We start from the raw sequence: 23372 nt of genomic DNA on the forward strand, positions 1-23372 counted from the left end.
TATCCAGTTTGCAAATTAATTCCAATTCAGCAGTCTCTCACTGGAGTCTGTTTTTGGAGTTTTTTTGTTGAAGAATTGCCAATTTTAGACCTGTAATCGAGTGACCAGAGAGATTGAAGTGTTCTCCGACTGGTTTTTGAATGTTATAATTCTTGACCTCTGATTTGTGTCCATTTATTCTTTTATATAGAGACTGTCCAGTTTGGCCAATGTATGTGGCAGAGGGGCATTGCTGGCACATGATAGCATATATCACATTGGTAGATGTGCAGGTGAACAAGCCTCTGATAGTGTGGCTGATGTTATTAGGCCCTGTGATGGTGTCCCCTGAATAGATATGTGGGCACAGTTGGCAACGGGCTTTGTTGCAAGGATAGGTTCCTGGGTTAGTGGTTCTGTTGTGTGGTGTGTGGTTGCTGGTGAGTATTTACTTCGGGTTGGGAGGCTGTCTGTAAGCAAGAACTGGCCTGTCTCCCAAGATCTGTGAGAGTGATGGGTTTCAGGATAGGTTGTAGATCCTTGATGATGCGCTGGAGAGGTTTTAGTTGGGGGCTGAAGGCGATGGCTAGTGGCGTTCTGTTATTTTCTTTGTTGGGCCTGTCCTGTAGTAGGTAACTTCTGGGTACTCTTCTGGCTCTGTCAATCTGTTTCTTCACTTCAGCAGGTGGGTATTGTAGTTGTAAGAACGCTTGATAGAGATCTTGTAGGTATTTGTCTCTGTCTGAAGGGACACCATCATAGGGCCTAATCACATCAGCCACACTATCAGAGGCTTGTTCACCTGCACATCTACCAATGTGATACATGCCATCATATGCCAGCAATTCCCCTCTGCCACGTACATTGGCCAAACTGGACAGTCTCTACGTAAAAGAATAAATGGACACAAATCAGAGGTCAAGAATTATAACATTCAAAAACCAGTCGGAGAACACTTCAATCTCTTTGGTCACTCGATTACAGACCTAAAAGTGGCAATTCTTCAACAAAAAAACTTCAAAAACAGACTCCAACGAGAACTGCTGAATTGGAATTAATTTGCAAACTGGATACAATTAACTTAGGCTTGAATAAACACTGGGAGTGGATGGGTCATTACACAAAGTAAAACTATTTCCCCATGTTTATTCCCCCCCGCATTCCTCAGAAGTTCTTGTCAACTGCTGGAAATGGCCCACCTTGATTATCACTACAAAAGGTTCCTCCCCACCCCCCGCCCCCCGGCTTTCCTGCTGGTAATAGCTCCCCTTGCCTGATCACTCTTGTTACAGTGTGTATGGTAACACCCATTGTTTCATGTTCTCTGTGTATATAAATCTCCCCACTGTATTTTCCCCTAAATTCATCCGATGAAGTGAGCTGTCTCACAAAAGTTTATGCTCAAATAAATCTGTTAGTCTTTAAGGTGCCACAAGTACTCCTTTTCTTCTTATAGAGGCAGCGTTTACATGTGGACACAATACAGTAAAGCCCTGGACCCATTGAAGTTGATGGTAAAACTCCCATCGAGGTCCATCTGTCTGTCTAGAAACCTGATCTGCACTCCTTACTCATGCCTGGAACCCCACTGATGTCAATTGAAGAAGGGTTTGCAGGATCGGGTCCTTTCTTTGTAAAGCATCTTCTACAAACTGTCCCCCAAAATGTTTTACAAAGTGAGGGCCTCATCCCGGCACCCTTAGAGACCCATGCTGGAGCCTCTTCCCTTTATGAAAAGCCCTATAGATTTCCATAGAGAATGGTGGTCTTATAGAATGTTTGAATGAAGCTGTAGAATTCAGGAGCAGGGCTGCAATTCTCCGTTCAGTTCTATGGGAGGGTTTAAAGATTCTGCAGAAATCATCTCCTTCTATAGGTTTTTAGGTTGATTGCTTTCGAATCCTATTTGATTTCAATAGAACCTTCATAGTTTCACCCCTGTTAGAGCAAAATCTAAGAAGGTTCTATAGAAATTATATAGGATTCTAAAGCAATCAACCTAATAACCTACAGAAGGAGATAATTTCTATAGACATTTTTCATGTGAGTCAGGCTTGCTGGATTGTGTCCCTAAATGCAGTTAAAAGAACAGATGTTAGAGATACTGAGAGGCACAAGTGAAAGGTTAGCAATGTTTTCAGCTGCAATTTCCAAGAAGATGCAGAGATGAGCTGGAAAGGCCTGTTCCAGTTTTAATGTTTTCAATCTAATGAACATATAACAGCCCATTAATCCATCACCTTTAACAGGCAGTGAGAAGTGCATTTTCACCAAGCCGATTGACCTAGCAGCTGAAAGTCAAAGGAAATAATTACTCAGCCATTGAAAATTACTAATACATAGTAAAACGATGATCTGTTTATTTGGGTTTGTTATGACTATTTAAAATTCATTAGTACTTTGGGGACAAATTGCAGTTACCAGATGAAAGGGAAGATAACACTTATGCATATCCCCCAATAAAGTAAACTCTTCAGGGTCTGATCCTGCATTCTTTGCACACTCATAGTTCCCACCTAAGTCCCTTGGGTGTGCAAGGACCATGAAGCATTGAGCTCCTCATGCTGTGTGCTGAGCATCCCCAATTCCACACTTTGCAGGGTTGGACCCTAAATTTACTAAAAATCTCTACTGGTCACTAATCATTACTTATAATACTTGAAAAGAGATTCTCTTACTTATTCCTAGTTTGCTGTGTGTTATGGTTTGTCTGTGACTGGTGTCTTTGTAAGTTATGTATACACTGGGCAAAATTATGCTGTCTGTTACATCTCTGTCCAGATTTAGTAGCTATGGGCAGAATTTAACTCTGAATGTTACCAGGGCAAAATGGCACAGAAATTCTAAAATCATAAACTTCAGTTTGGTAATTTTATCTATATATTTGCAGCAAACATATATGTGTGGATCTGTTGATTGGCAAAACAAATATGGTCAGACAAATATTTTGATGGCTGTCTATGAGCAGGTTGTTCTGGCCCGATGTTTGTTTAGTGGGAGAATGGGAGAGACCGAAATTTAAAAATATATATAAGTGCACTTAATTGCATGTTAACCTCAAAACATAATACTAGTGTTTGTTTATCAGCAGAGAGGAGCCCAAATCAAAACCACGTCACTCCAGAACTTGGAGTGTGTTGAAAATTACAACCTGGATCCAGATGCAATTTTAGCAAATTGTTCCAAAACCCCAGTTTTGAACTCCCCTGAGTTTTAAAATGATCTGGGTTTGGAATTTTGCATCTATTTAACCACTCTGTAAAGACCAGTTCTTGCAGCCCCCAAATCAGTCGTGCCTACTCACACCAGTAGCCACAGGGGTGTCAGTGAAACTATTCATGAGCGTGCGGATTGCAAGATTAATCCAAAAGAGACACACAAATTGGACAGTTAATGCTAAGCTCCGTGCTGCAGCTTTGTAAGATGTATAATGTGGTTTTATGCTAAAATGAGAGTGTTTATTTTTTGAATGAGTTTAAAAATACAGAACTGAAAAACAGATCATGGAACCTAAGGCTGTGCAGAAAGGTTGTGAAAGAAAAACATTTTTTGTGAGTTAATTTTCTGTCCCAGGATATAAAGGAAAGTGTGCTGATAATGTTAGGAAATGGGATAGCAGGAAGTGAAAGGCCAGCGGAAAGCCCTGGTCATTTGTTATTTTACATCAGGAGTCAGCAACCTTTCAGAAGTGTTCAGAGTAACAGCCATGTTAGTCTGTATTCGCAAAAAGAAAAGGAGTACTTGTGGCACCTTAGAGACTAACCAATTTATTTGAGCATAAGCTTTCGTGAGCTACAGCTCACTTCATCGGATGCATGCAGTGGAAACTGTAGAAGATCTTTTTATACACACAAAGCATGAAAAAATACCTCCCCCCACCCCACTCTCCTGCTGGTAATAGCTTATCTAAAGTGATCACTCTCCTTACAATGGCCCAGAAATGGCCCAACTTGATTATCATACACTTTGTAAGGAGAGTGATCACTTTAGATTAAATTAAAATGCAGAGCCCCCCAGACCGGTGGCCAGGACCCGGGCAGTGTGAGTGCCACTGAAAATCAGCTCACCTGCCGCCTTTGGCACGCGTGCCATAGGTTGCCCACCCCAGTTTTACATGATTTTCAAACTTTTGTCCATAACTTTTTTGAATGTTTTGCTTCCCCGTGAAGCTAACTTTGGAAAATGACTTTGTTTTCACCCAGGTGTGTCTGAGTGTATTCTCTTGCTCCCGAATGGTTGTTTCTGAATAGTTGTGTGGTGTTGTAAGTAGTGTGAAAGAAACAAATGTGATTAATGAACAGATTGTGGGAGGAAAGAAAAGAATATCCATAAATTGGCGGCAGGCTCTGTAACGTAGGAGCTCACTTACTGCCCAATTCAGGAAGATATGTAAGCACATGCATAACTTTCAGCATGTGAGTAGCCCCATCAACTTCAAGAGGACTGTTTGTGAGCTCAGTTACACACACACACACACACACACACACACACACACGTAAGTACTTTCCTGAATCAGGGTGTAACAGGGTGGGTCTGCCCCTTTAAGATCCTGGGGCCAGCCAGCCTTGTTCAGTTAGCAGACCCAGCTAGGCAGGGGTCAGGTGATGCCTGTAAAGTTCTGAGAGAGCTCAGTTCTGGGGAGTTGCAGGAGGGAGGTTTGCTCCTGGGTCTGGATCAGAGAAAGGGGTACAGAGTGAGAGGACTCCGGGCCCTTGCAGCTTGCATTGGTCAGGGGAATGGCCTTGTTTTTCGTTACTTTGGGAGTTTATTTCAATTAATAAACCATGCCCCGGGGGAAGGGCCCGAAAGCATCTCTAGCATAGTGTTAGTCCTGCTGGGACTGGGGAGACAGGCCAGCAGCCCTGCCCCGGGCTTGATCCTAAGACTGCTGGAGTCAGTGGGAATCTTTCTATTGACTCCATGGGGCTCTGAGTCAAGTGCAAGGGCCAGATTCTGCTACCCTTTGTTCACAGCGAGTTGCCCCTGAATCTGCAAGCAGCGGATGGTTACTGCTCGGTATTAGCAAGGGTGGCAGAATCTGGCCCTTTATGAAGAGGAATTATTATTAAGGGCACTCCTTGCAGGCTCTCCAACAGCAGAAGGTTTGAGACACGGGCCGCTCTGTAATCTAAAACTCCTGCTTTGTTAATTAGGGGAAGGATTTTCTTCCCTTTTGGCTTCCTGAATGACAGGGCCAAATTGCCACAAGAGAATGGTGTCAAGGCTGCTACTGCGGCCTCAGGGCTCCCACCCATCCGCTCCGTGAGGAGAAATGACCAGACAGTCCCCCAAGCTCCCTCTGCATCTCTCCTGTCCCCAATCCAGGAGGCCCACCTCGAGCAGTGCCAGCACATAGTGGCGAGGTGGGGGGTGGGCTGAGACCAAGCCTGCTTGTGTTACAATCACTTCGTCTTTACCCTGAGCCCCACACTTGGCTTGCACCCACCTGTTACACCTTATACTAACTCTGTAAGTTCTTTGGGGCCAGGATATTTGTACAGCACCTAGCACAATGGGGCCCTGATCTGCCTGGGGCCTCTGAGCAGTACTGGAATACTTGAATAATAATGACTAACCCCCACATGATCCCTCACAGAGCACAGCTCTGAGGTGCTCAGGGTGTAGAGACTTGTGCAGGGTCCCAGCAGCATCCTGCCCCCCTCCTCTCCAGCAGGCCTGAACTGGTCCCAGTAAGTCAGACCCCCCCACACACATGGAACAGGGGGCAGGATTTGCCCCTCCGAGTCCGAGGTGTGTGTCTGTGATGTCCTGAGAGAGCTGGCTGGGAAGGTCCCTGTAGTGAGTTTCCCCTTCTCAGCTCATTATTAAGGGTTTTTGTGCTTCCTTTATTTGACATTTGAAGCTGAACACTTGTGTAGGGCTGGTAACACTGAGCTGGGGCAACGCGCTGTTGGGGATTGAGCTGGGGAACCAGGATTCCTGGGTCCTGTTCTCATCTTTTGTGCTAATTCCCTGAGCCAACAGTGGACAGGTTGTTAACATCTCTATACTTTGGTTTATCTGCTTGTACCTTGCCCGATGCGGTCATCATTGATTATTGTGTTTCAGTGCTCAGCGAGAGAGAAGGCGCCTTGGTGTGTGGAGAGGTTTTATCAGATGCCCTTTGGGAGGGCTGCATTACACAGGTCGGCCAGGCCATTTGGAAACTATCAACCACATTAAATCAGAACTGTGCTGTCGCTGAGCCAGGCCAGGCACAGCCACACGGCAGAAGCACTCCTGAGTTCGCTCCTTCTCCGGATCTCCCAGTGTGTTTTTGCCCTGACCTATGTCTGTCTGTCAGAGTTTAAGCTCTTCAGGGCAGGTACTTTCTTCTTCTCCCTGAGTGGAAGGATGGCTCAGTGGTTTGGTAGATTTCAGAGTAGCAGCCGTGTGAGTCTGTATCCGCAAAAAGAAAAGGAGGACTTGTGGCACCTTAGAGACTAGCAAATTTATCTGAGCATAAGCTTTTGTGAGCTACAGCTCACTTCATCGGATGCATTCAGTGGAAAATACAGAGGGGAGATTTATATACACAGAGAACATGAAACAATGGGTGTTACCATACACACTGTAACAAGAGTGATCAGGTAAGATGAGCTCTTACCAACAGGAGAGAAAAAAAACCTTTGTAGTGATAATCAAGGTGGGCAGTTGACAAGAATTTCTGAGAAATGGGGGAGGAGGGGAGAGAATAAACATGGGGAAATAGTTTTACTTTGTGTAATGACACATCTACTCTCAGTCTTTATTCAAGCCTAAGTTAATGGTGTCCAGTTTGCAAATTAATTCCAATTCAGCAGTCTCTCGTTGGAGTCTGTTTTTGAAGTTTTTTTGTTGAAGAATTGCCACTTTTAGGTCTGTAATCGAGTGACCAGAGAGATTGAAGTGTTCTCCGCCTGGTTTTTGAATATTATAATTCTTGACGTCTGATTTGTGTCCATTTATTCTTTTATGTAGAACTGTCCAGTTTGGCCAATGTACATGGCAGAGGGGCATTGCTGGCACATGCTAACCCAGGAACCTATCCTTGCAACAAAGCCCGTTGCCAACTGTATCCACATATCTATTCAGGGAACACCATCATAGGGCCTAATCACATCAGCCACACAATCAGAGGCTCGCTCACCTGCACATCTACCAATGTGACACATGCCATCATGTGCCAGCAATGCCCTTTTGCCATGTACATTGGCCAAACTGGACAGCACGAGCATTCCACATTAATGGTTTGCTTTGTGTCCCCGAGCAGATCAGCACAGCACCCAACGGCTGTCAGAAACGGTGCTTTGAAAGGGGAAGGGTGCATGTCTCCAGGGCAGCCAAGTTCAGAACAATGAGCAGAGAGGTCACTTGAGGAATTATGGGACCGCTTTGGAGGCCAATTACAGCACAGAAAGCAATCAAGTGTCTACACGGGCAATAGAGCGCTGGGGCCTCGTCGAGGTGGTTTTTTTGCAGCTCTGCAGCTGCTGAGTTTCTGCACACAAAGTGGTGTGGCCGTGTGTACATGCCTGCAGTTTGAGCGCACAAAGCTACTTTACTGCGCAGAAACTTGGCAGTGTAGACAAGCCCTTATTGTTGTTGTTCATTAATAAGAACAGCCCCAAACAGTTTGAACCCCTCTATCCCTAATGACAGGTTTCAGAGTAGCAGCTATATTAATCTGTATCCGCAAAAAGAACAGGAGTACTCATGGCACCTTAGAGACTAACAAATTTATTAGAGCATAAGCTTTCGTGGGCTACAGCCCACTTCATCAGATGCCTAGAATGAAACATATAGTAAGAAGATGTATATATATACATACAGAGAAGGTGGAAGTTGCCATACAAACTGTAAGAGGCTAATTAGTTAAGATGAGCTATTATCAGCAGGAGAAAAAAACTTTTGTAGTGATAATCAAGATGGCCCATTTAGACAGTTGACGAGAAGGTGTGAGGATACTTAACATAGGGAAATAGATTCAATATGTGTAATGACCCAGCCACTCCCAGCCTCTATTCAAACCCAAGTTAATGGTATCTAGTTTGCATATTAATTCAAGCTCAGCAGTTTCTCACTGGAGTCTGTTTTTGAAGCTTTTCTGTTGCAAAATTTCCACCCTTAAATCTTTTACTGAGTGGTCAGAGAGGTTGAAGTGTTCTCCTACAGGTTTTTGAATGTTATGATTCCTGATGTCAGATTTCTGTCCATTTATTCTTTTATGTAGAGACTGTCCAGTTTGACCAATGTACATGGCAGAGGGGCATTGCTGGCACATGATGGCATATATCACATTGGTGGATGTGCAGGTGAACTAGTCCCTGATGGCGTGGCTAGTGTGATTAGGTACTATGATGGTGTCACTTGATAAATATGTGGACAGAGTTGGCATCAGGCTTTGTTGCAAGGATAGGTTCCTGGATTAGTGTTTTTGTTGTGTGGTGTGTGGTTGCTGGTGAGTATTTGCTTCAGGTTGGGGGGCTGTCTGTAAGCGAGGACTGATCTGTCTCCCAAGAACTGTGAGAGTGAGGGATCATTTTTCAGGATAAGTTGTAAATCTTTAATGATGCACTGGAGAGGTTTTAGTTGGGGGCTGAAGGTGACAGCTAGTGGCATTCTGTTATTTTCTTTGTTGGGCCTGTCCTGTAGTAGGTGATTTCTGGGAACTCTTTTGGCTCTGTCAATCTGTTTTTTCACTTCAGCAGGTGGGTATTGTAGTTTTAAGAACGCTTGATAGAGATCTTGTAGGTGTTTGTCAATGCCAGGGCCCAGCAAGCTGCACCATTTTCCAAAGCAGTTTCATTTTCTGCTTGAAGGGGGGGGATTTAGCGTGAATGCTAACACACAGCCTTCCAGTTCCCTGCAGTACACTATGGGTCGTTTCTTGATCCCATTGTGCAAGTGGGAGTTAAACAAAGGGATGGAGACTAACGTGCTCAGCACCTCACAGGATCAGGCCCTCCCATGCTGCAGTCCGTAAAGTTTCTATGGAGAAGATGTTGTATTTGTTCCCCCCACAAGACTTCAGATTGTCCCCCACATTCAGTCTGGCCTTGGCTGGATGGTACGGCTTAAGCCAGTCCACAGGCCAGCGAGGTTTGATACCAGAACCAAAAGAACCCCTGATGTTCCGGTCTGATTTTCCCCCTCCCCAGTTGTTTGATCGGGAGCTGTGTGTTCGCCAGCTGAGGTACTCAGGGATGATGGAGACCATCCGGATCCGCAGGGCTGGCTATCCCATCCGCTACAGCTTCGTGGAGTTTGTGGAGAGGTATCGTGTCCTCATGCCTGGGGTGAAGCCGGCGTACAAGCAGGTACAGGTTTAAGCAGAGGCTTGGATTTTTATCAAAAACCATCATGCTAATGCCCTGGAGAAAGTTAAGAGGAAGGAAGACCCAGTGGTTAGAGTGCTAGCCAGAGACCTGGGTTCAGTTCCCTGCTCTGCCACACTTACTGCGTGACCTTGGGCAAGTGGTTTTTAGGACCAGATTTTCAAAGGTGCTTAATTCCTGTTGATTTTAAATGGGAATTAGGCACCTAAGTGCTTTTAAAAATCTGGCTCTTAGTCTCTGGGCCTCAGTTCTCCAGCTGTAAAATGGGGATCGCACTTCCCTGCCTTACAGCGGGGTTGTGGGGATGCACACGTGAAAGACTGTGAGGCCCTCAGTTACTATGGTAACGGAGGCCCTCTCAGCACCTTAGATAGGATGGGGTCTATGCGAGACTATGATTCAGCTGAGCTCAGAAGCCCCAGTAACAGTTAAACTAACTGGATGAGCCTGTACTGCCTGAAAACTGCAGACAACACATTCGCAGGGACCACAGGGAGCCCACGGAGGGATGGCTGGGGAGCACAGCTGATACTACTAGCCAGCCCAGAGATGGGGCCTTTCTGGGCATGGCTTGCCCCTCATGTGCCCTGGCATGGCTGCACTGGGGAAGTCCTGGCTGCATCGATTCAATGGGTGTAGCAAGCAGGACCTCTCCCTATGCTCCCCACAGGCCTTGGTAGGTGTTACTATCAAAGGCATAATGCTTCTGACCCTGCCATTGAGGCGGCGTGCCTCCTCCCTCTTCCACCACAGCCCGGGCCTCTGCAAGCCACGATGCAGCCCACTGTGTTGCTCCGTCACTGCACATCTACTGTATAGACACTGCAGTCAGCAGTGACGGCCACTGCCATGGATCGGGGATTGAGACTAGAACGAATCGTCGTCTTCATTCACCGCTTCTAGGCCAGCCAGGAGAGGGAAGCATGCAAACGAGGAGGAGCCTCATTAATGTCACTAGATTACGCCAGTGTAAAACAGGTGGAAGTGAGATCAAACTCCACCCCATGTTTATAGCTGGTAGGGGCGGCTGGTGTTCATCTGAGGCATAGGCTAAGTCCCGCTGCCCCATTTCTCCTAGGGCGACCTGCGTGGAACGTGCCAGCGAATTGCTGAAGTGGTGCTTGGGAAAGATGATGATTGGCAGATTGGCAAGACGAAGATTTTCCTGAAGGTAAGATGCTCTCAGGCTGTCCATGCATTGAGGGGCCGTTAGAGTAATAGAATCATAGAATATTAGGGTTGGAAGAGACTTTAGGAGGTCATCTAGTCCAGGGGTGGGCAAACATTTTGGCCAGAGGGCCACATCTGGATATGGAAATTGTATGGTGGGCCATGAACGCTCACAAAACTGGGGGTTGGGGTGCGGGATGGTGTGAGGGCTCTGGCTGGGGGTACAGGCTCTGGGGTGGGGCTGGGGATGAGGGGTTGGGGTGCAGGAGGGTGCTCTTGGCTGGGACCGAGGGGTTCAGAGGGCGGAAGGGGGATCAGGGCTGGGGCAGGGGGCTGAGGCACGGAAGGGGGTCAGGGGTGCAGGCTTTGGTCAGTGCTTACCTCAAGCAGCTTCCAGAAGCAGCATCATGTTCCTCCTCCGGCTCCTACGCAGAGGCGCAGCCAGGTGGCTCTGCATGATGCCCTGTCCCAGATGCTGCCCCTGAAGTTCCCACTGGCCACAGTTCCTGGCCAATGGGAGCTGCGGGGGTGGCACTTGGGGCGGGGGCAGCTTTCTGGCTGCCCCTACGTGTAGGATTTGGAAGGGGGGACATGCTGCTGCTTCTAGGAGCTGCATGGAGTGGGGCAAGCCCCCAACACCACTTCCTGGAGCACCAGAGCAGGGAAAGCCCCAGACCCTGCTCCCTAGTGGAGCATCTGGAGGGCCATAGTTTGCCCACCCCTGATCTAGTCCAACCCTGAGCTCAAAGCAGGACCAACCCCAACTAAATCATCCCAGCCAGGGTTTTGTCAAGCCGGGCCTTAAAAACCTCTACGGATGGAGATTCCACCTCCTTAGGTAACCCATTTCAGTGCTTCACCACCCTCCTAGTGAAATAGTTTTTCCTAATATCCAACCTAGACCTCTCCCACTGCAACTTGAGACCATTGCTTCTTGTTCTGACATCTGCCGTTAGCTTTGAAGGACTCTAACACCCATCCCAGTCGCAGGTTCCATAACTAGAACTAATCCCCATCCACCACCCAGGTCTCTGGCCTGATTTGATGGGGACTGGGTCAGGAGATGGTGTTGGATCCAGATCAGGTGAGAGTTAGGAGTCAGAGAATGGGTGAAATCTTGGCACTCTGCTGGCACAGAGCCTGGCTGGGATGTGCACACGCACTCATACCCGCACGCATGGCACTGGTCATATCCTGAGCGGCGCAGGCCTCTCTGTGAGAATGCAGGCAGCTTTGTGGCTGCCCAGCTGTATCCCCAGAGCAGGGACAATGACTCCACTGCCAGACGTGGCAGCAGAGTCACTGAGGAGGGGCTTCAGGGCTCAGGCAGTGCCCTGCCTAGGTCCCTGCAGAGGACGGGTGAGGGGAAGCTCCCTGGCTGACTGACACCCATGGAGACAGTGAGAGAGTTGAGCTGTTGAGTTGCTCCCTTCACTCCACCCCCTGCCCAGGCTGGCTGACAGCCCCTGAAAGCTCCATAAGCCAGGACAGGGGCCCACTGCCCCAAAGATCCCACTCTGCGCACAAGCAGTAGGGGATGGCGGGGCAGCACAGGTGCCCTGTGATCCCCTCCTCTCCACCACCTGCTGACATTTCCCAAGGCTCTTCCCGAGGCCCTTATCATCAGGCCCTGTCAGGCAGATGGCGACATTGGTCCCCAAGGCTGCCATAACCCATGGGGCACCTAGGTGGGGGAGAGAGAGGGATCTGGCTCAGCAGAAAGCCAGTGGGCGTGACAGAAAGGTCTGCAGCACCCTAACGCACCGAGCGGAAGATCAGCAGCTCTGTGTCCCTCGCGATCGGCAAGGCCAGTGCAGTGCTGCTTAAGGAACCCAGGGCCCTGTATGGCACCATGAGACAGCGGCAGTGTAACAAAGAGCTGTCTTGTTCTGACGGCCCTACTCACGTGCATTTGTTTTTACGATCCCATCTCTAAATCCCTCCAGGAAAACAAAGCCAAGTTGTCAAGGAGCGAGCCAGGAGGCAGATGGGATTTCTCTAGTGTTTCTCAGATGTAATCCTGTTCACTTATTTTTAAACATCTCCCCATCTATTTCTTAGAAACTGCTCCTGACATCTCTTTAGCTTTCCTTTCCAGAGAGCGTTATCAGGACCCTGCAGCTGTCCAGGCAGGAAATAGGGAAACGAACAGGTTCTGAAGGGCAGTGCAAGGTCGGGTAAAATGGGAAGCATGCAAAGTTGTATCGATGCACCCAGCTCCTGTAGCAGCCAGGAAAGAAATTAGTACAGAAATCAATTTGGAGAATACAGAAAGGAGGCTAGAATCATGTGACTTGACTGAATTCCACAAAAGCAAGGAAACACAGAGTGAAGAGGTGCCATTTTGTCCTTAGCCCGCCTTACTATGTTCAGGATTTGCAGCTCCTCTGCTTTACTGGAGGAGGGAGTGACGTCTAGTAGTCAGAGCAGTGGACCAAGACTCAGGATGCCTGGAGTTTGCTCCCAGCTTTGCCACAGTCTTCTCCAGTGCCCTGCTTCTGGTGTAGTCATTAGTACCTGCACAACGTGGGTGGGGAACGCTACTGAATCAGGTGCGTGGAGCAACCTCACTTGACTGACTCTTCAGCTGACAGTGTAGTGAGCCAAATGTCAGAGGGTGACATAATTCACACACACACTTTTACTAAGCCCTGCAGTGCATGCTGCCTCTGGGATGAAGGGGTAATGCTCAGCAGTGACCCCTTCTGGTATATTAGGAGTGGCATGGATGAGCGGGAAAGATTCAAGTCCAGTTCTTCTTGATAGGAGGGGGAATGGCTGTGCTATAGAGCCCCAAACGTAGTGAGTTGTAAAGTGGGACATCCTTAGATGTGACTGGGATGGCAAGAACCTCTATGGGGAGGAGCCTTATACCATCCCTCTGTTCCTGTCATGGGATGGCCAGTGGTCACAGGGTAACTGTTGTGGCGGTTCATTCCCCAGGATCACCATGACATGCTGCTGGAGATTGAGAGGGACAAGGCCATCACTGACAAGGTCATCCTCATACAGAAGGTAGTTCGTGGGTTTAAAGACAGGTATGATATGCCAAGGAAATGCCTGGTGAATATTGGGGGATCTGGTAGTGCGACTGAGTAGCACACCATATTGCAGTTCATGGCACTCTGCTAAAACAATGTCCTCTTTGCCTCTGTTACCACTAGCTTACTCTGCCCATTCACAATGTGACTGGCCTATTGCTTTAGCTTGCAGTGAGCGCAATAAAGCCCCCCAGGGGTTGACATTATGATATAATTGGTGCTGGAGCTGCTCAGAGCACGAAGGAAATTATTAACGTATATTTTCAGGCTGTCAAATTTCAGAACAACGGGAGTAAGGATTTCTGTCCACACTCAGTTCTGCACTTGACAGAGGCACTCTTCATTGGCCAACTTTAGTCAGACTAGCAGACTATTCCAAGATCTGCGCCAGATCTTGGTCCCATTGAAGTCAATGACAAAATTCCAGTGGGAGACTAAAGGGAGGTGATATTTAGTCTTATGGCAGCAAAGAGCAATAGTTACAGTGCCACTCATCCCAAGGCGCTGTACAGCCATTCCCACTGAAAACCAGGCAGCGCAGAGATCAGATGCAGGAAGCCAACCCATGTAAAGCACACTGCATAGCAATGTGGGGGAAACAGAAAATGATGGCCAAGGACTCCAGGACGTAGTCCTGTCCTTAGAGAAGCAGCGCTGAGTATTGCTCAAAGTCGGGGACTAGCAATCAGGGCTTCTGTCACCTGTCCCTGACTCTGCCGCTGGCTTGCTGTGTGAACTTGGACTAGTGACTTCTTATTTCATTCAGGCCCCAAATGTGTGCTGTGCACCTCTTAGAACATTGAGAAGACAGAAAGGGCCAGATCATAGAATCATAGAATCATAGAATATCAGGGTTGGAAGGGACCCCAGAAGGTCATCTAGTCCAACCCCCTGCTCAAAGCAGGACCAATTCCCAGTTAAATCATCCCAGCCAGGGCTTTGTCAAGCCTGACCTTAAAAACCTCTAAGGAAGGAGATTCTACCACCTCCCTAGGTAACGCATTCCAGTGTTTCACCACCCTCTTAGTGAAAAAGTTTTTCCTAATATCCAATCTAAACCTCCCCCACTGCAACTTGAGACCATTACTCCTCGTTCTGTCATCTGCTACCATTGAGAACAGTCTAGAGCCATCCTCTTTGGAACCCCCTTTCAGGTAGTTGAAAGCAGCTATCAAATCCCCCCTCATTCTTCTCTTCTGCAGGCTAAACAATCCCAGCTCCCTCAGCCTCTCCTCATAACTCATGTGTTCCAGTCCCCTAATCATTTTTGTTGCCCTTCGCTGGACTCTCTCCAATTTATCCACATCCTTCTTGAAGTGTGGGGCCCAAAACTGGACACAGTACTCCAGATGAGGCCTCACCAATGTCGAATAGAGGGGAACGATCACGTCCCTCGATCTGCTCGCTATGCCCCTACTTATACATCCCAAAATGCCATTGGCCTTCTTGGCAACAAGGGCACACTGCTGACTCATATCCAGCTTCTCGTCCACTGTCACCCCTAGGTCCTTTTCCGCAGAACTGCTGCCTAGCCATTCGGTCCCTAGTCTGTAGCTGTGCATTGGGTTCTTCCGTCCTAAGTGCAGGACCCTGCACTTATCCTTATTGAACCTCATCAGATTCCTTTTGGCCCAATCTTCCAATTGGTCTAGGTCCTTCTGTATCCTATCCCTCCCCTCCAGCGTATCTACCACTCCTCCCAGTTTAGTATCATCCGCAAATTTGCTGAGAGTGCAATCCACACCATCCTCCAGATCATTTATGAAGATATTGAATAAAACCGGCCCCAGGACCGACCCCTGGGGCACTCCACTTGATACCGGCTGCCAACTAGACATGGAGCCATTGATCACTACCCGTTGAGCCCGACAATTTAGCCAGCTTTCTACCCACCTTATGGTGCATTCATCCAGCCCATACTTCCTTAACTTGCTGACAAGAATACTATGGGAGACCGTGTCAAAAGCTTTGCTAAAGTCAAGAAACAATACATCCACTGCTTTCCCTTCATCCACAGAACCAGTAATCTCATCATAGAAGGCGATTAGATTAGTCAGGCATGACCTTCCCTTGGTGAATCCATGCTGGCTGTTCCTGATCACTTTCCTCTCATGCAAGTGCTTCAGGATTGATTCTTTGAGGACCTGCTCCATGATTTTTCCAGGGACTGAGGTGAGGCTGACTGGCCTGTAGTTCCCAGGATCTTCCTTCTTCCCTTTTTTAAAGATTGGCACTACATTAGCCTTTTTCCAGTCATCCGGGACTTCCCCGGTTCGCCACGAGTTTTCAAAGATAATGGCCAGTGGCTCTGCAATCACAGCCGCCAATTCCTTCAGCACTCTCGGATGCAACTCGTCCGGCCCCATGGACTTGTGCACGTCCAGCTTTTCTAAATAGTCCCTAACCGCCTCTATCTCCACAGAGGGCTGGCCATCTCTTCCGCATTTTGTGATACCCAGCGCAGCAGTCTGGGAGCTGACCTTGTTAGTGAAAACAGAGGCAAAAAAAGCATTGAGTACATTAGCTTTTTCCACATCCTCTGTCACTAGGTTGCCTCCCTCATTCAGTAAGGGGCCCACACATTCCTTGGCTTTCTTCTTGTTGCCAACATACCTGAAGAAACCCTTCTTGTTACTCTTGACATCTCTGGCTAGCTGCAGCTCCAGGTGCGATTTGGCCCTCCTGATAACATTCCTACATGCCCGCGCAATATTTTTATACTCTTCCCTGGTCATATGTCCAACCTTCCACTTCTTGTAAGCTTCTTTTTTATGTTTAAGATCCGCTAGGATTTCACCATTAAGCCAAGTTGGTCGCCTGCCATATTTACTATTCTTTCGACTCATCGGGATGGTTTGTCCCTGTAACCTCAACAGGGATTCCTTGAAATACAGCCAGCTCTCCTGGACTCCGCACCTGGCATCAATGGCGGTGGGTGCATTGACATCAATGGAGCTACGCTGATTTATGCCAGCTGCAGATCTGTCCCACAGTCCTTATTCGGGTGAGGTTAAAATCTAAGACTAGAGGAAACAGAGTAGGAAGATTCCAAATGCAAGGGATGGGGGGGAGGAGCGGGGGGGCGAGGGGTAAGTCACAAGAGCCTGGGCCTGAGGTGTCACCCAGCAGTTCAGGGCAGGACCGTTGATCACCTAGCCCTGGATTGGCACATTTGGACTGCTCTTCCCATACCTGTTTTGGACAAAGCACAGGGAATGGGCAGAGAAGAGCATGATAGCACCACTACAATGCCTCTGCTTCCTCTTGCATGGGAAAGGAAAGCTGGGACTGGCATTATCCGGCAGACGACTGAGCTCAAGGGGGTGGAGGTTACTCCAGCTTCCTCCCTTACAGTCTGTGAAGAATGTGGCCGGCTTTCCCTGTGGGCCAAGGTGACGCTAACCCCCAGCAGACCAGCACAAAGTGTTGTAATGCCTTTCCAGGTCCAATTTCCTGAAAGTGCGACGTTCGGCCCTGATGATTCAGAAATACTGGCGGGGACATAACTGCAGAAAGAACTACGGTGCTGTAAGTGTTGCCAGTTGTCCTTTATGTTCTTTACCGCCTTGGTCTCATTGTCTAGGATCCAGATATCAGTTTCCCTTTTGGTCCAGTCAAGCTCCCCTGAGGGGAAAGATCAAAGGGGGGAGAGCTGGCTAGTGTGTTGGGTGGATGGAGGGAAGGGGGGGAAGCTATACCCTCGTTGCCCTCTGTTCTGAATAAAGGGAGCGACCGTCTCTTTGGTTGTCCTCCTCATGCCTTTGTCATGAGTTGAACCCATCTTACAGCAGCTGATCACCTGTGGTCCTGGATGGCTTATGTTGTTTCTCAGGAGGCTGCAAACTCAGGGCCAGTATTAAAGCTGCTGGAAGTGGTATAGCTCTGTCCTTGGAAATGCACTGGATCCAGGTTGTCCCTCAGACTTTACTGCAGCTGCAGCCATATTTTTCTAACAGTCCCCCCACTCCACAACCCCATCCAAAACTGCGCAGGTGTGGCTGACATCTTATGGTGTCCTGGGTATTTACACAGGCCCCCTTAGCATCCCCAAGCATGGCAGATCCCAGAACTCAATAGGGAGTGTGGGACGGAAGAAGAGAATGCACCCAACATGGTATATGACCCTCTTCTGGACCCAACCCAGCAGAAGACCTGCAGGGGGCCCACCATGACATTTGCCCTGCTGAAGTGTGCAGGGGGCAGGCTGAGAATGGGAGGGTTCAAGGCCAGAGGGATGGCCGTTCTCTGCAGTATCATCCCCCACGCAACCCAGCTTAAGCTATGCCTGACTGAATCAACGTAAGTGCCCGCTCCTGTGATGTGGAACTGCTTGGAGGAGACAATGTAGTGGTAATAGCCATGACAGGAGGCAGGGGGAGATGCTGGGCCTCCTTGTGCATGGCCCTTTCTACCTGTGATTGCCCTGAGATCTGCATAGATCTGGGGGATCTTGAGAGTCAAACCTCTGGAGGGAAGCACAGGGAGGAGACTGTGCTTTATGGGTCACTGAGCCCATAAAGACTTGGATCTCTAGCCCGTGGGAAAACTCCCGTTGACTAAGTGAGCTTTGGATCAGGCCCTCAAATCCAGGCACCCTTTGTTTCTCTGCCATCTCACAGCAGTTTTCCCCTGCTTTCTGTGGGGGGGAGCGGGGGCTCTTTGCTTGTTGCTAATGTCATCAGATTTTTATTTTCAGCTGCGAGAGGGCGGACGAGCGAGGAAAATCTGATTATGGCCAGTGAGACCCTCAGGGGCCCCCAGTGTCTTAACTCTGTTTCCTTTGCAGATGAGGATTGGGTTCCTGAGGCTCCAGGCCCTCTACCGTTCCCGCAAACTCCACACGCAGTACCACATGGCTCGCAGACGCATCATTGAGTTCCAGGCAAGGTGCCGAGGCTGCCTGGTGCGCAGGGCCTTCCGCCATCGCCTATGGGCTGTCTTCACGGTCCAGGCTTATGTCAGGGGCATGATTGCACGGAGGCTGTATAAGCGCCTTAAGGGAGAAGTAAGTACCATGCAGGAAATGCTGTTTGCTAGCACGTTTGCTGGAGAAAGACAGCAGCCAGTTAACAGGACCAACAGGGCTGGTTTCCCCAGAGCATGATAGGCTTTATAACATACATCCTATGGCCTTTGTCTAGCTGTCAGTGTCTCTCTGTCTAAGGGTGTGTCTACACTAGATTTTTTTTAACCTGGAGTTAATTGATTGCCAATTAACTTGAGTTAGTTAACACTTTGGTGAAGGCTAATATGGGCATGCCCCAAATGTTTGTTCCAGGATACAAAAGTCTGTGGTTACCCTAGAGGTCAGCTCCCTAAATACCATAGAGAGAGGCAGATCACAGTAGTATGTGGATCACTGACTCTGTGCAAGGGAGTGCAGAACACAAACTCTTTCCCCAAGGTCTTGACAGAATGAAATAAAAATCAGAAAGGAAATGTGAAAGCTGGTAGCCTCTCTCGGGCTAGAAACTGACTCCCATTATGTTAGTGTTCCTTGAGACATACCAAGGGATAGACCTGTGTTTGTGTCTGTACTGCGTGCTCCTGTGATCTGGATGTTAGCAGGGCAAAAGTGCTAACTGCCTTTTTAAAAGCCCACTTGTGTTTTCTTTCCCAGTATCACCGCCGTCTGGAAGCAGAGAAGCTTCGTCTGGCAGAAGAGGAACGGCTCAGGAAGGAGATGAGTGCCAAGAAAGCCAAAGAGGAAGCAGAAAAGAAGCACCAAGTACGTCCTGACTTTTCTCTTTCTTGGCTTCTCTTTAGGGCCTGATTCTACTCCCGCTGAAAAGTGTAGGGGCAGAATAAAGTCAATTGAAGGCAGCATCCCAATAAATAGTATGAGGACTTACTGTCCTGTTGTACTGTTCGTATTTGATTCAGTAAAGGCGTCCCTATTTTAACTTGAATGAAGCTAGCACAGAATTTCCAATCTGCTACACCAGAATGCCACAGATTATGCTTATTCTTTTGGGTACTATGGGACTGCATAAAGGACCCCTCCTGAGACTGGAACATTGCTACTGTGCTAGGTGTTCTATGTACATAGAGTAAAAGTTCTGCACCTGGGACCTCATGCTCTAAATAGCCAAAAGAAGAGAGAAAGAAGCATTGTTGTGTCCATTTTGCAGGTGGGGAACTGAGGCACAGCTTTAAGCATTGTCCAAGGTCACACAGTGAGTCAGTGGCAGAGCTGGGAATTTATCTCAGATCTTCTGCGTCTCAGTCTAGTGCTTTAACTCCAAGACCTTCCTTCTGCTCTAAAGCCAAGGGGCCATGCTGCAGAATTTAGGACCAGCTTGCCAGAGAATGCACTCTAGTCAGCGTAACCATTCTCTTCTAGGTACGCCTTGCCCAGCTGGCCCGGGAAGATGCTGAGAGAGAGGTGAAGGAGAAGGAGGAAGCCCGTCGGAAGAAGGAACTCTTAAGCAAAATGGAGAAGGCCCGAAACGAGCCAGTGAACGACTCAGATATGGTGGACAAAATGTTTGGATTCCTAGGGACCACTTCGTCTCTGCCAGGCCAGGAAGGACAGGCACCCAATGGCTTTGAGGTACTGCATGGAGATGGAGCAACAGACAGGACTTGCCAGTGTTGCTCAGAGTAATATATTGGGACAGATGGCAATCCATCCCATCTTGGTTCAGCATCATCACCCTATTACCCTAATGGTTTGCTCTTGGAGTGCTCATCATAACTCTTTTTCCAGGGTGTTCACACTTGCTGCTTCTCCTACTGCCTTTGGGAGTCTGTCCCACAGAGGAATTCTCCTCAGGATAAAGAAGTATCTACAGACCTCACGTGGCCCGGATCCAGCTCCCCTTGAAATCACTGGTTTCAAGGGGAGTTGGATTGGGTCCTTTGTGCCTATTCTTGTCCTAAGAACTGATCCTGGTCCTATTGAAATCAGTGGCAGAACGGGGAGCAAGGTCAGGTGCAGGGTGAGGGAGCTTTAAAAAACACAAAACCAAACAGGGCGTGTATATTTTCCTCCCTCTCCAGGACCTTGAGCGAACCCAAAAGGAGCTAGAGGAAGAGGATTTAGATGCAGCTTTGCCCCTCCCCGAGGAAGAGGAGGAAGACCTCTCAGAGTACAAATTTGCAAAGTTTGCAGCCACCTACTTCCAGGGCACGACGACGCACACATACATCCGCCGGCCACTTAAGCAGCCCCTTCTGTACCACGAGGACGAAGGAGACCAGTTGGTGAGACAGGAAATAATCCAGAAATGTCCTGGTCATGAAGAATGGGGCTGGATGGTTCAGCGGGTTGGTAATAGGCTACAGAGCCCTTCATTTCTAGGACACCCATTTGAATCCATCCCAGTAGAACACACGAGTCTGAAGATAGTTTAGGAGCAAAGTCCTTATCTGCTATTGGATGTCCCGTGTGACATTCATGGATGGCTTCTCTTTCTATTGGGCAAGTGACCACCAGCCTTTTTACAATAGTCATGTGGCGCACCCTAAGGAAATTTCATTTGCAATGTGCTTGAGCACCATGTTTAAGAAATAAAACAGTGCAAGCCAGTAATAAAACAAACCTCCCCAAGCATTCTGAACCTGAATCTAGTACTTGTGTAGCAGGCTAGAGTTAGAGCTTAGGAGGCAGAGGGCCACCAAACAGGTATAAATATACAGCAGTAGGACAGTCTGCTCCCACACTGTCCCACCCATGTGCCTCAGGATGGGAAGTCAGTCCACATGCCCATTCAGTCCTTGATGTCTCTGCTGAGATGCTCTGACGGTCAGGGCTGGCTCCAGGCACCAGCGAACCAAGCAGGTGCCTGGGGTGGCAAATGTAAAGGGGCGGCAGGACATCGGGCTCTGGGGCGGCAATCCTCCCTCGGCGGCGGTGGGAATTCAGCGGCCACTCCGTCACAGCGCGTTTCGTGCTCGGCGGCAATGCGGTGGCAAGAATGTGACTCTTCTTTGGTTGCCGGCAGCAATTCGGCAGCCGCACCATCCACCTCTGTGTTCGGCAGGCAGGATTCCGCCTCCCCATTCGGCGGCAAAAAAATTTTTTGACCACTTGGGGGGGCAAAAACGCTGGAGCCGGCCCTGCTGACGGTGCCCACTGTGCTCGTGGTGACCGGTCTGTTAGGGATTGGGCCGAGAGCCACTTATACAGGGTGTGCACAGGAACTGTATAGGAGACTTGTGCCCAAACTCCTTAATGGCCCGACATTGTATAAAAAGATGGATCGTAGTGTCCTCCCTGTTTGTTATTATTCTACTGGCCTTTCTCTTCGTGCAGCTGAGAAATGATGGGACAGAAAACCTCAACTTAGTAAGAAACCCTTTTTTGATACTAACAGTCTGATTGTTCTTTTTGGGCGGGAGGGAGCAGAGGCAGGGACTTAGTTTGTTTTGGATGATCTAATTTGAGTAGTTTCTCCTTCATACACGACTTTAATGGAGAAGGGGGTCATGTATTTTCCAGACTGCAGTCCATGTTGCACAGTTTTAGTTTAATTTGCATTTACAGTACACATTTTAATGAACTAGTCATTTTGCACTGTATACTCACCACTAGCCTCTTGTGGACAGATTCAGAACTGCTCAATGGTTTGTCATAGACCTGCTAACAACCAAAGGAGAGTCTCCTTTAGCTCAAGTAGCAGGGGCCTGTGCTTTTGGAGCAGGGGATCTGAGTATTATCCACGCTGTCATGAAGTGTTTAGTGCTGGGATGGGACCAGTCACTGGTGGCCATGGCTTTATTACAGTCTAATACACACAATTAATTATATTAACCCAGACCAAGCTAAGAACTCTAGTAAGTTACATCTTTATTGCAAATAGGCAGCACTGGCAGTGTGGATCACTATTCTTCGTTTCATGGGAGACCTTCCTGAGCCGAAATACCATACGGCTATGAGCGACGGCAGCGAGAAGATTCCAGTGATGACCAAAATCTATGAGACTCTAGGGAAAAAGACCTACAAGAAAGAGCTGCAGGCTCTGCAGGGGGAAGGAGAGGTGAGAATGCTCTTTCCTTTAATGTTACAGCTCTAGAAGAACCCATATTCTTGATGTACCATTCATGAAAGTAGAAATTTATCTATGGAACGAACTGCTGATGGGATTGATTGAGGCAAATAGTTTTGTAAATTTCATCCGCCACTGTGCTAGCAAGGAGAAAACTACAAAGGCTCTCATCCCTTATGTTTCAAAATATAAATTCTATTCCATATAGATTCTTATACCGCCCTCCTCACCCTAGTATTCTACTGATGCAAAGCACTCTAGCAGAACTAGGTATTATTATGATTATTAGTGCGTTAAGCTATGTGGCTAACACTTGTCACATGTGGTTCATTCTCTCATCCTCTCCCCAGGCATGTGTGTGCGGTGGAATGTTTTTGGTTGGATTTAAATGAACATGTGGCTCTGTGTTTGTGTTAGTCAGGCCAAAGATGTGTGGGAGCGGTGAGGTCTGGGATTGTCCCACGGGATTCAACCCCTCTTGGGGTCAGAAGAAAATTACTCCTATGGTAAATGGTATTGCACCATTAGGTTATTATGGGACAAGTACACTTCACCATAAGAATCCATCTTTGGCTGCTGCCAAAAGCAGGACAAAAGACTGGATAGACCATTGGTCATTGCACTCTGGCAGTTCGTATGCTTTCGTCTTTGAGAATCTGCCTTATACAAGATGGCAGAACATTTTCAGTGGCCTGGCTTGCTGGTGGCAGGATGTGATAAATGGTACTGCTGCTCTTAGATGTGTTTGTCAATTACATCAAGGCCCTCTAGAGCAGGGGTCTCCAAAATTTTTGAATCGCGCACCCCCAGGGCCAGCTCTGGGGAAGCAAAAAAAAAAAAAAAAGAGCGGCCGCCGGCGTGCCGCCGAAGACGGA

General features: G+C 48.2%; 1 protein-coding gene across 1 annotated transcript in view; it reads left to right on the forward strand.

The window, feature by feature from the left end:
- The window catches only part of MYO7A (myosin VIIA), a 116821-nt gene that overhangs the window by 53565 nt on the left and 39884 nt on the right, over positions 1 to 23372 (forward strand). Inside the window, exons 16-24 of the mRNA XM_073335284.1 lie at positions 9120 to 9278; positions 10375 to 10467; positions 13410 to 13504; positions 16951 to 17035; positions 18294 to 18512; positions 19128 to 19235; positions 19851 to 20060; positions 20510 to 20713; positions 22312 to 22488. Of these exons, the coding sequence (XP_073191385.1) occupies positions 9120 to 9278; positions 10375 to 10467; positions 13410 to 13504; positions 16951 to 17035; positions 18294 to 18512; positions 19128 to 19235; positions 19851 to 20060; positions 20510 to 20713; positions 22312 to 22488 (1350 nt within the window). The remainder of the gene's footprint in view (positions 1 to 9119; positions 9279 to 10374; positions 10468 to 13409; positions 13505 to 16950; positions 17036 to 18293; positions 18513 to 19127; positions 19236 to 19850; positions 20061 to 20509; positions 20714 to 22311; positions 22489 to 23372) is intronic.

Source organism: Lepidochelys kempii, chromosome 1 (genome assembly GCF_965140265.1).
Source record: "Lepidochelys kempii isolate rLepKem1 chromosome 1, rLepKem1.hap2, whole genome shotgun sequence".
Lineage (NCBI taxonomy): Eukaryota > Metazoa > Chordata > Testudines > Cheloniidae > Lepidochelys > Lepidochelys kempii.